The 19564-nt window shown below is 33.9% G+C and overlaps 2 protein-coding genes across 3 annotated transcripts in view; both read left to right on the top strand.

Annotated features, from left to right (window-relative positions):
• The window catches only part of LOC113523171 (ribosomal protein S6 kinase alpha-4-like), a 139979-nt gene that overhangs the window by 37440 nt on the left and 82975 nt on the right, over positions 1 to 19564 (top strand). The gene's annotated exons all lie outside the window — the stretch shown is intronic.
• LOC128200018 (uncharacterized) lies at positions 9081 to 19560 on the top strand. Its single transcript, XM_052891910.1, has 2 exons — positions 9081 to 12949; positions 13474 to 19560. Exon 2 carries the CDS (start codon positions 13479 to 13481, stop codon positions 15348 to 15350), a length of 1872 nt encoding a protein of 623 aa, XP_052747870.1. The 5' UTR covers positions 9081 to 12949; positions 13474 to 13478; the 3' UTR covers positions 15351 to 19560.

Genomic DNA, 19564 nt, shown 5'->3' on the forward strand with positions numbered 1-19564 from the left:
TGTATATAATTGTAATGTTCATCTGGTCATTGTAAAGGACAGATACGCTTATTTGAACATTTTTATTCATTATTTGAAATGTAGTAACATTTCCGAGGGAGGTAAATCTAAGGTAGCACATATAGAAAAAAGTTATGACTTAATGTAGATTTATAAAAACAGAAGTACATATTTTAAAGTTCAGTTATTGCTTTTTGAGAATTTAATAAAAAAAAAATATAATTTGTGAAATCTGTTAGTAACCACTGTTGCTACCAGGGCAGCATAACATAGAAGGCGGTCCCAGGACGTCGTCCGTCGCGCCAGGTCGTCGACCCCCCCAAAACTGGCGCGTAGCTGGCGTAGCGGTGCTCGGTCGTTACCCGACCGTCCTTACATAGCTTATGACCTTATGCCCACCTGGTACTTTGAACTGATTTTTCTTTCATTTATTCTCTGTCAATTATTTTTATATAATATTTTATTAATTAAAACGTAATTTCTATTTATGTTTCTACATGATTACAGAAGAATCCAATGCTCCTAAATTCCATGACTCAATTAAATTTCTCGAATTTAATTAATTTATATTAGAGTACACGTTCGAATTTTTTAAAATTCGAACGTTTACTCTATGGTTGCTATAGTTAGTGTATAATGTTGTCCACATATTCTATACAGACTTTTCTTAAGAGACTTGAACCTACCTACTTAATGTGTTTTTGTTATTGTCAATTGCAACCAGTTATTTAGGTGCCAATGACTTTTATACGTAAACTTAAAATGTCATTCATAGACATGCGCATTTGTATGTTAAACCACAGGTCTCACCACCACACATTGTTACAAAATAGTTTTGTTTACAACAGCTACTTATTCTATTACTGTTATAAATGTGAAAGTTGTATGTATGGATGGACGTTTGTTACTCTTTCACCCAATAACTACTGAACGGACTTGAATTTGATTCACGGGTAGGTTATACCCTAACTTAGCGCATAGGGTACTTTATGTATTGATTTACGCGGATAAAGTCGTAAAATAGAGTTAGTAACAAATGTTAGGTACTTAGCAACGAATTATTCAATGGTACTCAAAGAAAATATAGCTGAAGAATTGACCCGACCATAAGACAATCTTTTTCTTTTTTCTTTTATACAATGGCAAACAAGCTGACGGCCCACCTGATGGAAAGTGGTATCCGTCGCCTATAGACATAAGCAGTACCATCGACATACCAGAGTATACTGTTTCGCCCATGATACCCCCCATGCGTTGCTATTCCTGAGGACTCAGGTGTTAGTCCTCTGTACCCTGTAAATTCACGTCATATCCCACCCTTCAAACCGAAACACAGCCATGCAAACACAATTGCTTCACGGTAGAAACATGAATGGGACAGAGGTACCCAAGCAATCGACTTTTGTACAAAGTCTACCTATGTTGAACAGTAATAAATAAAAAAGAGTTTCTGTGATAATTTTATGAAAAAAAAATTAAAATATATTTATCAAAGAATGTTTGTATAAGCACAAAATTTATCATTAATTCCTGCACTAAGCTGAGCGTGCCCTGTAGGAAACAGATTTTGTATACATGCTTACAAAAATCAACATAGGCTTTTTAGCAGTACATAATTATTTACCTACAAATTTATATAAAGCAGTTACTTTTATTTATAGAACATTGTTACCTGTTCACTTCATCTTCTCCTTCGCTTCCTCCTGTGTCATAGGTCGTCTTTCGTAGTTATGCGAGGAGCCATTCGTTTGTCTGATATGCATCATTATTGTTACCTTACGCTGTTCTATTAAAACAAACTATTATGCAAGACTAACTCGGATGCATTGAAACAAGATCATCAATATCTCTCATCTCTCAAGGTGGAGCAAACAATACATATGTGGTATTTTCGAACCGATACGATATCGTAACCTTCAAAATAAATGTCAGGTTCGAGTTGAGCTAACACGCCGAGGATTCCGTATATTCATGTATAAATATGACAAATTAATTTTATGGCTTTTGTCATACAAAATAGACACCTAATAGTTATTCTTATTGAGACTTCTATTCGTAATTACTTATATTGGGCCATAATTGTGGTTAAAAACTGGACTACATAATTAAGATTGTTTTTAAAGGTTTTTTGTTAATAACTATATACCTATATACTAAAAACTTGCTACTTAAAAGCATAGTTTTAATTTACTGTAATTATTTCTGATGTTTCACTTCAAGAAGTTCGAAAATCGAGGGGGAAGATTGTTTTTATGTTTCACAGTTTCGGTTATAACTAAAAATGTACCCAGAATAAAAATAAATAAAAATCGGTGTTAAAATACACAAATGCAGCCTTTTCATATTGTGATACTTTGACTAGTAGGTCAATTTTTGCGAAAAATTCCTTGCGAAGAAAATTAAAATATTTTTTTCAATTATTTCCATTACAATATGTGCGGCCCAATGATCCGTATAATTGTTTCAAATTTCAATTTTAGTTTACAAATACTAACTTAAACTACAAGCATGCAAGTGCATCAATGTATTGATCAGGTAAACTTGCCCCAACATGTGCACACAGCATGATCCAATAATAAATGCGACTGCAACAAAGCCATTCGGTTGCAACTATTAGTGATAAAAATTAAACATAAAAAAGAATGTTAAATAAAAAACAAAACAAAAGTTAATTAAGAAGCTTCTAAATATTACATTATTCAAGTAATTTTATACAATTGTCTCAAAGGTCAGCTTGAAATTGAATATTGAAATTATTGTCTGAATCTATCTCATTCTATGTTCCAGCTCATAGTCTGTGTTCTTTGTTGTTTTACTCTACATCGAACCTTCATTAAAATTTGTCTCCCATTAATGGCTGTCTGTCGAGAACTTTGCCAAATTTTAGTAGGACGTTAACTAAAAATAACGCAAATTAATTTGTTGATAAGATAGCGCGTGTAGATTATGCATTCACTTGCAGTTTTGCTGCGTTAAATTTAAATATTTAGCATTCTTATGGAGTGTTTTGCCAATGAAACTGAATCATTTTTTCGTTAAAAATATAGATTAAAAATTAAAAATATTTTTGACCCTCCCATACTATTACGGGTTGTTTAACAAACATGTGAGCATAGAAGGCTCCAAAGTTTTTGTTCATTCGTGTTTTCAAAATTGCAGTGATTTTGATTTTACCCTTCATATTTGGTTAACAAATAAACATACTACCCGTTTGATGATAACCAATACCATAGCCCATTAACGCTTGTCACTCTAAAGCTAACTCTCGGGGAGAGAAAAATTGCTACAAAAAAGGTGACTAGCTTCATATCTAGCAATATCAGGTTGACCTCCGAGGCATTCTTCCTGGAAACCACTGTGGTTCATTCCCGATGATTTCGTCGCAATGGGCCATCTGATCCAATTTCATATTCATATAAAAAAAAGATACTTATCATTGGATAGATATACCGATAGCGCAGTCAGGGTTACCATTATCGTTCATTCAAAAAAAGAAACGTCTCTCAAGCATAGCCGACCCGTAGATCATGTGACAATGCCCAGTTCCCATAAATCTATAGGAGTTAATTTTAACCCCATTGTATTGGAATATGAGATTGTGTACTGCCATCGATAGCTTTTTACAAAGGGGGCGTAGTGCATTGACATGGCCCACCCATATGGTAGATAAGGAGCCCCTGCTAACCTCACGGTGTTTTTATGGATGCCATGAGTTTACATTGCGTTGATTTCATCATTATCTCTGGAACAACTTTAAAAAATACAATCTGGCCAATTGCAACAAAAATAAAACTAAACAAACATTCAAGTAACAGATCATTATTTTCTAATTGTCATTGTATATTATTATATATTGCCATGCGGTCCCGGCATAGAATGGGCCACCTTTCCTGTCGGGGTCGTAAGAGTATAATATTAGTAAATGGTATATCAATTTCTAGCACTAGGCGAGATATCGTCATAGTCGTAAAATACTGACGGATCTGACGAAGATTACATATAAAGATCCGTCACTATTCTACGACTACGACCGCAATGGTCGAAGCTAGCAGTAAGACTCACAATGGCTAATCAAAAGCAGACATTACGGGCGCTGCGTTTGAATAATGATAGCTTGTCTAGCGTTGTCGCGGAACAGGAACGAGAATATACCAGTATCTTGTAGAATTTACTGCTGGTATTGGTTTCAATCAGTCATTTCATCATCATCATCATCATCATTATATTAGCCGTTAACTGTCCACTGCTGAACATACGTCACTCCTAGATTACTGTAAACAGACCCGAGCAGAAGGGCTGACGGTCATTTCCCCCCCGGTATTAGTCATGGCGGATGTCGTAAGAGGCGACTAAGAAAAATTTATAATCGATGGATAGGCCGCAGCGTTCCTTTCAAAACATCAGCAAAGCGTATCTGCGGTTGCTAAGCGTTCTGATTATTGGCACCCCAAATGTTTAAATTAAATTAGAATAAAATGTAAAAATTAATATATAAGTAAATTTTTAGAATTAAACTAAATACCGTACACATATGAGTATAATTCGTCGGAATCGGAAATATTTGTCGACTGCTACCGTTGTGGGGAATTTAATACTCACCTACATTTCGCCAAATATATTTAAATACAATGTGGCAGGGTTAAATCGATTGGATGCCGGTCATCATCGAAGATTTCTTTTTTTATACCACGAAGGTAGCAAACAAGTATACAGCTCGTCTGATGGTAAATGGTCACTGTAGTTTATAAACGCCTGCAACAATAGGGTGTCACGTGCGCATTGCCCTGAAGAAAACTTAATATACCCTTTTTCCGATCTATATATAAGTCGGTAATAATAGTAAAACCAATTAAGACACTTTATATGGGACTTGCTCTTTTTTTATCAAAGTTCATAACATAAATAGAACAAATAGGTTTCCGTGTCAATTGATTATGTACTATTGTCTAATATTTTTTTTGTCTATATTATTTTTAAATATCCGATTTCGATAAGACATGCCAAGATCGTTCACTAAATATGTCAAGTACCTATAAAAAATATGTGTTATTTAAAAAAAAAATAGGTTGTTTATAATATCCATCATTCGTTACAGAACATTACGTCAAATAAAAAAAAATATGTTCCATTTTTAAAAAAGTGACTTGTCCATCATTCCTTGCAATATGTAAAGATTGAAAAATGTGTTCCATTTTTAAAAAAGTAGATTATTTATCGCACAGGACAATATGTCAAATATTAAAAAAATAATGTACGATTTTAAAAAAAAAGTAGGTTGTCGATCATATGCGCAGGGCGCTCGCGTAAAATATAATGCAAAAATTCACGTTCGCACAAAACAATACTTCATACGCCATATCGACACATCCTGTTGCGTGTTTGAGTGGCGTGTACACGCAACGCTGCCGCTACCACCTGTTAGGGACAGGATGACCGTCGTCTGAAGGGGCATTGGTGGTTACTTTGTAACATGTTTAGGGACTACCTACTAAGCTAGGTAACCTTGAAAAATGGTAGTATAAAGCTACGTTTACAATCTTAAACATACACATAAATGAATTATGAGATTCTTAGTAGATACATTACATTGACAAAATATTTGAATTTAGAACACGGGGTCGCGAGCGCGCGCGCGTGTGTGTGTGTGTGTGTGTGCGTGTGCGTGTGCGTGTGCGTGTGCGTGTGTGTGTGTGTGTGTGTGTATACGAGTAGATATTGCTTTTCAATAAATAATTGCTAATATGTTCCGCAAAACAAAACAGCAGCATCACAATATGTATATATTGGCCCAATAACGATTATGTTAAATATCTGTTATCCAATATTTATTGTCGAAATGAAGAATTCCATCAAAATTAATATAGATATCCGACCGGTACAGGCGATATCGAAATAGGTGATGACCTTTTTTTTTTTTTCAAAATGTCAAAAAGAACACAATATATAGATATTGGAGCAGTACCAATGTTACACACGCCTAATTGCTACTCTATATCTCGCAAGGTTAGGGGAAGCCATAGGTCACGTTGTATCGGAGCGGCCAGGTGGTTGGGTTTTTTATGCACCGACCGGCAGATGCTCCGCTAAGGGCCGTTTACCTCGCACACACGCGGTGCGCTCTGGTGACTGAGATGTAAAACAAATCGATAGGCTCTTATTGTCCAACTGACGATAGCAGGGTTCGTCGAGTGAAGACTGCTGATCTTTACTTGATATACAGTCGACGTGGATATAAAAGTAAATGTAATAAGTAATTTAATTTTTATAATATATAAATAGTCGTGACTAGCTTTTTTTTTTGTTTTTTTTTTTTTTTTGTTACTTTATTATATAATATATATACCCTCTATACCTGTGGTATAATACCCTAATCCTCAAAAATGCATGAACGCATGAACAGTATCATGGGCGAAACAGTATACTCTGTTATGTCCATGGTACTGTCCATGTCTATAGGCGACGGTTACCACTTTCCATCAGGTGGGCCGACAGCTTGTTTCCCATTCTTAGTTGCATAAAAAAACTAAGATGATTTAGAAATTCTAAAAATGGATACTCTTTCGCGATTAGTATTAGTACAGGGTTAATAAAGCTAATCCGTGTGGTTCCGGCATAGAATAGACCAACCCTTCTTTTTCTGTGGCCGACGGGGGGAGCTTAATTGTCGAAGGATAGGCAGCAGCGTTCTTTTTAAAATATCACCGAAGCCTAACTGCGGTTGTCAACTCTCTTTATGGGTGAGGCTGAACATAGTCAGCTGTGGACAGTTAATGGTTAATATAATAACAAAAGTAAATTATAATCAACCCAAGAATAGCCCAAAACGTTTAAACGTATTCAATCCTCACACATCCATCAAATAGTGAATTGTTTACTAAATTGATCCCGAAATATCAATACTTTTTCAAGTTCGTTGGCCGTCCTAGCCTAAGGACGTTCAGATGTTACTCTTTGCTACGGAATTCAGTTTTCAATACTACTCATACAAGGGTCATTGAACTTTTATTCCGTGACGCAGACTAGATAGACCAATAACTCGTTAATTTTGCATGATTATTGTATTGATTGTTTATACAGTATAGCTGATTATAGAATTGTGAATCTTATGAATTTAATAATTTTATTTATTTATTTATTTAAAGGAACACCAATAGCATATTGCATTATAACATATAACAAACATTAAATATAATACAATTGTAATGCACATGCCTATTATAGGTATTCACAGCATATACTTTAACATAGTTTTATACAGTGCGAGAAAATGAAGTAACAATTATAATGAATTAAATAACACTAGACTACAAATATTTTAAAAGTTGCGTTATAAGTTGATTTTGTCCAAAATCAATTTGTAATTGATTTTGTCCAAAGACTTCCGAAACGTGATAACAATTTATTTATTCATAATTAGCTTTTTGCGGGCTGCTTTTTACGCGTCAGAAGTAGGAAAATCAATGAAAACACTATTTTTAGATAGGATATAGTAAAACATATACTAGTTTTTAAGTTAGACCTTTAGGAATACAACTGCTAAAACTGCATCTAATTTCGTGCGGTAGTTTTTGCACGATGCCGGAACAATAATACAGATAGGCGGACAAATTTAAAAAATATATTGTTTTGTCTTCTTATTGCTTTTATTAAGATTATAAATCAATATAATCAATTTTTTTTTAATATCTGCCATGACAGACATATTTAAGTTACAGTTTTATTATATTAGTATAATAAGTTTATTGACCATTCATAAGAATATGATTATGAAATAACAATTGTTCTAGTTTAAACATAGAATTTCTAAAAAATAAACTTTCCATGTCTTTATACAATGAATTGAATTCCAATATATGTGTCATAGTATACTTGGATGATTAAAAATAAAAGCAAAATTATAAAAGTAAGTTACAAAGTATTCTCGCTTTTTATTTGTATATATGGTTATTTAATCAGCCCATCTCATTGTTTCATATGACATAAATTCTTTGTTTCCCTTTCAAATCAAAACCCAATTTTGTTTGTTGTCGCTGCAAATTGTAGCCTGTTTTGTCTTTGACGATATTTTTAGCTCGAGGCTGCCGTCGGTTTATTTTGGGGCTGTTAATTTACGTCATGAACGCATGTCTGTCACAATCAATATATATGTTATTTTATTTAACATGATGATAAGCTCTCCCTGTGTGGACGGAGTGACACTCCTCCACTCCTTAAACTCTCAGGGTATCGTCAGATATGACTACGGGAAACGGTATCAGTAGAAAAAAAGAAAATTTTTAATATTTTTATTCAACTTAGAATGACATACAAGGTGACGGCGCCCACCTGATGGAAAGTGGTAACCGTCGCCTACAGACATGAGCAGTACCATGGACATAACAGAGTATACTGTTTCGCACATGGTACCCCCCATGCTAGTAATTCCATCACATCTTTAAAATTTTGTGTTACGATGTTAGTTTATGACATTAATCCACCACGTGACACCCCTAGTGTTGTAGGCGTCTATAGGCTACAGTGACCGTTTACTATCAGACGGGCTGTATGCTTATTTGCCACCGTCTAAATCTCCGAAATTGCTTAATAAATTTTATTATAACCTATTGTTTTGGAACAAAATGAATTCATAAAGTGGACGTAGAGAACAAAATGTTTGTCGAATCAGTTCTTAAGAAAGGTATACCAAGTTATCTGATAAAACATGGCAACAGTAAACTTAAATATGTCATATTATAATTACGTCCAACTTCAAGAGACTCTTTAATAGTTGTCACAATCATGATTAATTTTATTATGAGGACACTAATAGGTATAAACCTAAAAATATCTTTATGTAGCTATATCGTTTACGTAATTGTTTCATAATGTGCATTGCTTATTTTGGTCACCATAATTGGTGATGAAATAGGAAATTGATTATCACCTATTAAATTGAAATTATAATAACAAGTCGTGCAATTAGCGAATCGTGTTCGTAAATGAACTTGCTTTTTGTAAACGGTATAATATTTTATATATATATATATATATATATATATATATAATAGCATAGTTCAGTTTATATACCAACTATTTCTGTTTATACCCGTGTGGTCCCGGCATAGACTATGCCACCCGTTTTCTATGAGTGTCGTGAGAGGCGAATAAGAGAGAGCGAGGGGTGGACAGCAGTGTCGCTCATAAAATATCTCCAATGCCTAACTGCGGTTTCCAATCCGCCTGCCAAGCGTGACAACTACTGGCAAAACCCTCCAAGGGGGAGGCTTTTGTTCAGCAGTGGACAGTTAAAGGCTGAAAATGATGATGATATGCCTACTATTAGTTTTACGACCTCGTTCACGTGTACAAAATAGCCCAATGTCCTCCATCCCATAAAAAAATATTAGGCATTAAGAATGAATTTCTATTGAGAGCTCGCGGTCTTTACATTTTTCTACAACTGTGATTTTACATTTTATTATATAGGTTATAACGAAACTTAATATAGCAGTTATTTAATGCAGAAAGTTAATTATTCTGTAGTTATTACGAAACGATGTAATTTTACAATGGGATAATTTGGTAACAGGTGTCTCATCACCTTAAAAATAAATAGACTTCAGGAAAATTTGTTTAATTTACTCTGATACCACGCAAACATCTGGACCGATAGACTTAATTATTGTTCTATTAGCTTATGTCAATTTTGTACACTTTGCCTTAACTTGACCATTAACTATTTATAGAATTACTCCATTTAGACCTTCTGGAACGTCATCTATACAATGTCAATTATATCAACGCACGAATTATGGTAACCAAATTATATTAATTACGCGGGTCTCTTGTCAACAATGTAATAACGTGCCTGACACTTGGTCCTTCCTTGCCCCGGTGAAAACTGGTTAGGAGCGGATGTATCCGGTTACAGTGTCACGTTGCAGCTGTTCCACGCTGGCTGGCCAGGTTTTCTATCTTGCATCTTAGCGCCATAGTTTAGAATGTCTATTACTAAAGGTATCAATCAGTATGCAAATTATATTAAGAAAAATAAATGTAATTGTATAGTAGTAAAATGTGTATGGCCGTTAGTATCACTTAGTTACTACTCATGTGAGGGTGAGGACATCGCCCTCTGGTGTCAACAATTTCTTAAACCACCGTATGCCTCAAAGATCAGAAATAATTTATTTTTATCTGTAAATTGATTCTTTTATTAATGAAAATTATAGAACCCTATTTCAGGGAAGTTATTTCGTTTCGTTTCTTGAAAAATCGTGAATAAGAAAAGATATGAGGCAACCTTTTCTAAGAATTCCCGACACTTACGTTTAAATATAATATATAAAGTTTTCTTTTATGAATGGTGTTTCAATATGTTGTTTTAAAGAAATATTAAATGCTATTTTAGCTGTTGTTATGATCGGTTGTAATCGTGAAGAGTTCTCGACAGTCGGGTAATTAAAAGTCATATTGTTGACAATCAAACGCCCACCTTGAAGATTATCAAACGTTTTTATCTATTGACCAATCTCCAGGATTTGACCGACATCTTTGACAAGCGACAAGAGATTTTGTTTAGCAATGCTTTTTTTTTACACCTTATCTTGACATTTTAAAGAGAAAGGAGAATTGTAGACTATAGATTTGAACTTTAAAGTTAGTTTTTATAATTGACTGAAGCAACCATTATATTATTTGAACGAGACTTTTAAAAGATAATTAAGAATACGCCCGAAAATGTTTTTTTTAATGGATTATAATGAAATGGTAACCCTGTCCGCGCTAATGGTATATGCTGGCGAGACACCAGGAGATGATAGGTGAGAAAAAATAGGCAGGTCAGTTAGTCCGTCGTGATGAATACACCTGGAATTCAGCACAATGATTTCCAAGGTGTACCACGTGGAGGTCGACTTGACTATTACTAACGATCCCTTTTCCCCGTCCGAAAATATTTGCTTGTAGGGATAAACAACCATTACTTGTATAGTTAATTTTAAACTTTCGTATTGTTGAAAAAAGCAGGTATGTATTTCAGTCAAATTATATTTACCTGCAAATTTTTTATAACGTTCAGTCCCGACAGTGTATTTAAAATAAATATGTAATATAAAATGAATACAGAAGAACTGTATAAAGAAATGCTTTCAAATATCTTAAAAAGATAAAGGATTTGTTAGTACTTTTCATAGATATTCAATTGTTCCTCATTTAAGTGTTAAGTTTCATAAATACCCTCATTTTATTATTTTAGTGCGCCCCATAAACCGTAACCATTTCATTATTATATTATTGTTATATAACTTATATATTCAGTTTCGTCTATTCTCTACAAACCTACACCCATTCCTAATCTATAAATTCAAAGTACTTAAGCATTTTCAAGATCATTGTTTCTTTTATAACGTATTGTACATACAGATGGGCAAAGCACCGGGTTTAAACCCGGTGCTTTGGTAAAAACCCAATAAACACCCATAAACTCCCATAATCACCCAAAAAAATAGGTTTTTACGTATTTTTTTGAAAATATGTAAGTAATACCAATAAATTATTTTTATAAATTGTATTGATCAATTCTACAATATTAAATAAAACGTTAACTAATAATATTTCAGGAAATTTTAAAAATCTATATATAATAAAATGAAAGTAATTAATTTTCAGTGTTTTCATGTTGCAGTTGATCAACATGTTGGCCTTTTGCTTCCCGTAGATACTTTAAAATTTCTTCATAACACCTCGTTCGCACACATGGCCGTATATATTTAAATTCTTGAGCCACTAACAGTCCGAAATACTCATTTCTTTTATCCTCTTCTCCATAAATTAAGCATTTAGAACAGTTTGTTTCTTCTTTCAGTAAATTTTCTTTTACTTTATCCTCGTTTTTTGTCTTTGTTGCGACGACGCTGGGTAAATCATCTGGACACTGGGTCTCACTATCGCCAAATATATTTGGAGATCGGCTTCGGCTACGGCTTGGCAGACATTTTTTTCTTTCTACAATTTTAAATTAAATTTATTAGAATAAATGCTTCGAACACACGCGATCTAAGTACCTTTTGTGTTTATTATACCTTACCTACCTAGGTATAAAAAGAGTACTTACGTAGATTTTCTTTTATTAACTGTTTTATACGAAGATCTTGATCTCTCAAATTAGCATCCATTTTACTTCCAGTGATTATCAACTAAATTAATAATCCACAAAGTATTAAATAACGTTTTTATGAAATATTTAGCACAAAAACAATACCCTTTAAATATCGATCGTCAGTAACTGTGGCTGACTTACCTATATTCTAGCAAGCAGGACTGCCAGATGTGAAGGGGAAATCCCCAATAAATTGTTGCATGTGACTGATGATGTGAGCATGTTCGTTTCATAATAAAAATGTTGCCAGGTAACCAAAAAGTCGTATGTTTTTGTGCGAATTACGATCATAATCTTTACGATCGTACATTAAAAAATAGACAAATAATAGTATGAGTACGATTTAAATCGTATATCTGTCAACCCTGCTAGCAAGACAGCGACAAAATCACGTTGCATAACAATGTAGCCCAAGCTTATATCTTATGAAATATACGGAAGAGATACGGACTTAGAAAAAACAGAAATGTTGTTCTTTGTGGAAGTCATTGATGAAATTCTATGTATTTTAGCCCGCAAACTTTCTTCAAACAAAAACAGCGCCATCTAGTATCGAGTTCTGTAATTATCTCTTTGTTTATGGATTTGAAGTAAGACCGCCACGCATGCAATACATTATGACTGGGGATTCCCCTATTCGTCGACGCTGAATATGAGGCGACGACAATCACTGTCAAACGTGTTCACTATTACTCTGACTCTGGTAACGTGACTTCCTGGTAACGTGTTAGGTAGGAAAAGCAGTAAAAAAGTGCATATTAAGGGAGCAGATTTGAAATAATATTTATACTTAACAAGAAATAATTAAAGGTAAGTGGATTTTTGAATGATACAATTATATCATGATCACTTAACAATTTTAACTTAAAATTAGATGTATTATTACAAGCTTTTATTTAGCTTGCGTTATGTAAATAAAAGTATGTAGGTATGTTCGTATGTTGATGCAATTATCCTCAATCCTCAACCGACTGGGATAAAATTTTCCATACACGTTTATTTTGGATGATAGTGCATAGTTAGCTGAGAGTCGTCATTGGATAATAATGGTGGATAGCCTAAGATGTGTACTAGATATTTATTTTTAACATAATATGCGTAAGTACCTAATCGAATTAAAGAAGTTGCTGAGAAAAATACAGAACAATACGATAATAAACTAGCGTCTGCGTTTAATCCTCCGAGGAGATGTAATTTTACAAAGGTTTTTTGTATTTATTTTATTATTTTTTTAATAAATTTATTGTAAATAACAAGAAATAATCATTGTAAAAAAATAGGCACTCTATTGTTGAATTTTCGTCAGACCAACTAATCATCGTTCATTTTTTTAGGTTCAATGGGGAGACCTAAAGATTTACGCATATGGGAGCACTACCGTACTTTACCAAACAAGTCTGTTTCTTGCAAGCTTTGTAATAAGGTCTACAAATTCAGTAATGCTGCCAAAATGCTTCAACATCTTATCACTTGTCCAAAATCTCCAGAAACATTAAAAGACTCTATGAAACTTATAAAAGATAGCTCGTCCAAAACCAAAATGTCTGGACTGTCAGAGATAGAGACAAATGATTCTTTTATAAGCCCCTCGTCGTCTGCTAACACTACAATAAATGCTGAGTTTCAAGACACCGATGATCATATAAAAACAGAATTAGCGAGAGCTATATTTGTAACAGGGACGCCATTATCGATGGTGCAACATCCTTTATGGATACAATTTTTCGAAAAATTGCAACCAAAATTTAAAATACCTTCACGTAAAGCTTTAGCGACAAAATACTTAGATAAAATATATAGAGAAATGCGTTTTGAGTTAAATGAGGAACTAAATGCTTGTAGTTACTTACACCTTCAGTGCGATGGCTGGTCTAATTTAAGAAATGAAGGAATAATAAACTTTCTTATATCAAAACCTCAACCTGTATACGTTAAAAGTTTGAATACAGAAAGTAATCCTCACACTAGTGAATACCTTAGCCAAGAAGTTGAAAAAGTAATGAAAGTGTATGGAGCAAATAAGTTTCTTGTACTTATTGGCGATAACGCTAGAAATATACAAAAGGCATTCGAATTAACAAAACTCAAATATCCACATGTTGTTCCTCTCGGTTGCTGTGCACATATCCTTAACTTGTTGTGCCAAAATATTGTAAAGATACAAGAAGTAACTGTGTTTATTATGCAAGCCATAAATATAATAAAAACTGTTAAAAGGAGTCAACGATTAAGTTCCTTGTTGATAAAATCAAGGCAGGGTGAAGATTCTACACAAACACTAAAATTGCCTTGTGCTACAAGATGGGGAAGTCATGTTACTTCGTTAAAAAGTTTGAAAGCAAATAAGATAGCTTTGCAAATATTAACAGTTAGAGAAGATGTGGTAATTTCAAGAGATATTAAAGATTTAATTCTAAGTGATGATTTCTGGACGAAGACAGGGGAATGTATAAGTATTTTGGAACCAGTCACTGAAAGCATATTTTACTTAGAGAGCGACCAGAATCGTTTGCATCGCACATACATTACATTTAGAGATGTACAAGCTAAGATACGTTTTGCATTAAATGAGATTTCGACATTGAGCGAAGAAAGCAAACAGCAGATTCTAACATCAGTATCTTCAAGATGCAATATGGCAATGAGGCCAATACATTTTGCAGCATATATTCTAGACCCCAGGACTCTAGGAGTCGAACTTACTCAAGAGGAAGAACTTAAGGGTATGGAGTTTATCTACAATTTAAGCCAACACTTAAGTTTGTCAAATGTAATGGCAGATTTGGCGTGTTATAAAGCTAAAGAAAACTTTTGGGCCAGAGGATTTGTATGGAGCTCATTAGATAGCATTGAGCCCCTAATATGGTGGAAAGGTATTTGTGGTTCCACTGAGTTAAGCAAAGTAGCGATTCGTATTCTATCAGCTCCCTGTACTTCGGCAGCCACTGAGCGTTCCTTTAGTATCCAAGGCTACATACATAATAACAAAAGAAATCGACTTACAACTGAAAGAACTGAAAAAATTTCATTCATTTGTTATAACTGGAATCTTAAACATAAAGCTGAATGCGAGGACATTCAGTTTAATGAAGAAAATACCTTAGAAGCTTTCATTGAGCAAGTAAATGAACATAACAGTTTAGACGAAATAGAGCCTATCGAACCTATACAATTCATCGCTTGTAATAACTCTGAATCTGACAGTGATTGACTGTAGTTTTACATTTTACTTTCATCTCTTTCTTAATAAACTCAAAATCAAATTAAAAGTTTTTTATTCTGTAGGCTGCATAATAATATTGTCTATGTCCAGTATAGTGGACGTCTTGCGGCTGAGATGACGATGATGAAGTACAAAATCATAAACACCCAAAAATTTGGGTGTTTATGGGGTTTAAACCCAATAAACCCAAAACACCCGGTTTTTACCCACCAGACTTTAAACCCACCCAGGTGGATTGCCCATCTCTAATTGTACATTGTTACTGGCTAGTTACACTTCCCATAACAACATTGTTCAGACGGAATTTTTTTAACCCAAACAACATGACGAATTTAATGCATCGCAAAAAGGCGGCCACTTTGAAAATTTGCCATTAAAATGCGGCAGCTGGTACTTTTTTTTTTTTTGTAAAAGTTACCGCGATGTATTTACCACCTGAAAGTTGTTTTGCCCGCTATCGTTAACTACCGGGTCCATTTTTTCTTATCACGAAAAACTCCCATATCTAAAATTAAAGTATTCAATATTCGAGTGTATTTATAAATTTTCATTAAAATCGTTTGGGCGTTTATCATGAATGAACATGGTGACACAGCATTTTTATATCTCTACTAATGTTATTAAGAGGAAAGATTTGGTTTTTTTTTGTTTGTTTGTGGACGGATGGATAAACTTAAAAACTATTTAACCAATTTAAAAAATTCTTTCTATTTATAGTAAGCTACATTATCAGCGAGTAACATAGGTTGTCTTCTATATCCCGTGCGGAGTCGGAGTCGGGACGCTAGTATTTAGATAAACAATGGAAAAATCGTATATGACCCTTGATAGGTACGTTTTGTTATTATTGCCGTGGGCTTGTTTCTAGAGCGTAAGAACTAGGCAGTACAAATTAGTTAGACCTTGTAACAAGTGGGTTATGTCCACAGTCTGATTATAATGTTCTCTAATCTGTATTATGGGAATCAATTGATGCAGGTGGCTCTTCTTAGTATTTGACGATTTTGGTGATGTAGTGGTTTAGCGCATCGCCTCACCCACGGGGATGGTCGCAGGTTCGATGCTCCACACAATATATTTGTATTTACAAGTGTGACTGTTTGCATTGTTCTACATGTTTTCTATGCATAAATGTGTATGTATGTTTGTCAGTCGTCTACTACCTAATAGTACAATCTCTACTTAGTTTGAGACGGCACTATGTAATTTTTTTTTATTTATATTATTTGGCAAATAAATAATTTCTTATTACACTTAGTTTATACATATTAGTAGAATACAAATCAGCAAAGTTTCCACAAGTAAATAGGACATTTAACATTGAATAGAGAGAAATACCAAATACCCACTCAATAGTAAAAAGCAAGGCAATATGACAGAGATAAGGGAATTAAGTAACTATAAATACATAACTAGGTATAGATAACTTCTTAAAGATATTTCCTGTAGATAAACTTCTTACAGTTTAATAGATCTATACTAGTAAATTTAATATTATAATTATTGCCAGATCTGAACAAAAATGTTTTACTAGCATATTTTGTTTTTATATTGGGTACAAAGAAAAAGTTTTAAAGGCGTGAAGTTATTCGTGGGCATCTAAAATTAATATTTAATTAAGATTTAATATTTATTTATTTTTATTTTTTTTATACAAGTTAGAATGGCAAACAAGCTTATGTTCTACTTGACGGAAAGTGGTAACCGTCGCCTATATCGTCATAGTCGTAGAATATTGACGGATCTATATATGTAATATTTGTCAGATCCGTCAGTATTCTACGACTATGACGATATGTCCAATGGTATTTATTTATAACTAACTTTTACTCGCAACTTTGTCCAGCGTGACCAAGATACATGTTAAATCCCCTTCTCCATTCTATGGGATAGTACGTGTAAACCAGGGGAAAGAAGTTATTACTAATTAGCTCTAATAGCCCCCATTGCTAGCAATGTACCTTATCAGGTGGGTGACCTCCTCCACGTAGTTCATTCTGGAAATCATCATGGTCAATTCTTGTACAATGTCACGATGGCCTAACTGGCCTATTTTCATCCTCACCTATCGTCTTTCAGTGGTGCCCTGCCAGCGTATACCGATAGCGCAGAGTTAGGGTTGCCATTCTATTCCCATTAAAAAAAAGTAGGTGTATACCAAACTTCATAGTCAATCATTGTGAAGTTAAGGCGTTAAGAGGTAACAAACAAACAGTCAAGTTTTTTTTCATATTGTTCATAATCTTCATGCCCAATTATCCCAATTATTTGGGGGAGGGCATAATATGTTTAATAATATGTCATAACTAGCGACCCGCCCCGTCTTCGCACTGGCGCAATGCTGATACTAAATAGCGTCGCCGGCCCCCCATTACGTTACGACATTACATTAGAAACCTCTAAAATTATCAGTGTTCCTCTACTTACTATATTATGCATGTATTATACATATAAACCTTCCTCTTTAATCACTCTATCTATTAAAAAAAATATGCATCAAAACCCGTTGTGTAGTTTTAAAGATCTGAGCATACATAGAGACAGACATGAATCGACTTTGTTTTATACTAAGTAGTGATGATATTATATAATATTAATAAAAATTATATAATTTTTTTTATGCAACCTAAAATGGCAAACAAGCTGACGGCCCACCTGATGTAAAGTGGTAACCCTCGCCTATAGACATGAGCAGTACCATGGACATAACAGAGTATACTGTTTCACCCATGATACCCTCCATTGCGTTGCCATTCCTGAGGACTCGGGTGTTATTCCTCTATATCCTGTAAATTCACGCCATATCTCTATCATATATTTCAAACCGAAACACAGCCATGCAAACACAACTGCTTCACGGTAGAAACACGAATGGGACAGAGGCACCCAAGCAATAGACTTTTGTACAAAGTCTCCCTCTGGTAATTTATATATTATTAACTTTTAAAGCCAATAAGAATTTTTACATCTTAGTTCACTTCTCTTTTTTTTTTTTTTTAATTAGACGTTGTAAACTAGTTTTATTTGTTAATGCTTGTGTATAACCACTGTGGAAAATAGGTCTGTAATTATGAAAAGAAATCAATACAGTTGCCACTCTCCGCAAACATACATTACCACGCTCCGTTATGTTATATCATCCGGCGACCTTCTGCCTCGCTATCGTGTCGTGGTATTATTGAATAAAGAGCATTATTTATACGGTTGCATGTCTATCACGTTATCTACTTGTAGATGCATTTCCTTAAATATTGAGTTTAAAATAAATTTGCCCTTTATAGGATAAGGTATCGGTGATATTGCTCGGTTGTCTGAGAAGGGTGTCGTTCGATGCGCTTTAATGGGAAGGAGGGTGCTTAATACCTACTCGCTTATTTTTTTATTTAATTTATTTATTCTTTATTGACCACATTACAAAAAAATATTGGTACAAAAGGCAGACTTTATGCTATATAGCATTCTCTCCCAGTTAACATTTTTTTTATATATATGAGTTTCCTCTTGTCGGTGCAACTTAATTCATGCATTATCTTCCAGCCAGCTCTATTCCAGGCCATATCTCTGACCTCCCTATACGACATGACGCCTAGTGTTTCCTTTATCTGTCCCATATTTGTTTCTCGGTTTATCCTTTCTCTTTTGCATTATGTTTTTCCTGCTAATATGCTCTTTAAAAAATTGACATTTCGTATAAGAACTTCCATGGTAATAATATAAATATAAAAAATACAGTAATTCAATTAAAAAAATAAATATCTATTTCTACATATCCTTACTATTATTATAAATGTGAATGTGAGTTCATTTGATTGTTTGTTTGTAACACCATAGCGCTTGAATGGTTCGACATATGGCCATTAAAATTGGTATATACATACTGTATAGGATGGGTTACTATTTATCCCGGTCACGCGGTCTAAATTGCGGGTAAATGCTAGTAATTCAATATTTTCCTTCCTCTGTAAATAATCCAGTCCAAAATAGAAACATCTCTTTTATAAAGTCGGTTGTTTTAATATTACAGCAGTAAATAAACAAACGGTTACGGCGGCCTACATTATAATCAAATATAATTATAATTTCTCTTGCATCCTTGAATTTCTCTTTGACTTAATCCCTTGATGTACAAAATATTCTATCAGGTGCTTATAATACAGATTCTTAATGAAATAGACAATAAACTGTGTTACCAGTGTAATGTT

Source organism: Galleria mellonella, unplaced genomic scaffold (genome assembly GCF_026898425.1).
Source record: "Galleria mellonella isolate WM207_F2 unplaced genomic scaffold, CSIRO_AGI_GalMel_v1 utg146, whole genome shotgun sequence".
NCBI classification, from domain to species: domain Eukaryota; kingdom Metazoa; phylum Arthropoda; class Insecta; order Lepidoptera; family Pyralidae; genus Galleria; species Galleria mellonella.

Bases quoted from the DNA above. Each gene is read 5' to 3' on its own strand.
- LOC128200018 (XM_052891910.1), top strand. From the start codon at position 13,479: ATGGGGAGACCTAAAGATTTACGCATATGGGAGCACTACCGTACTTTA.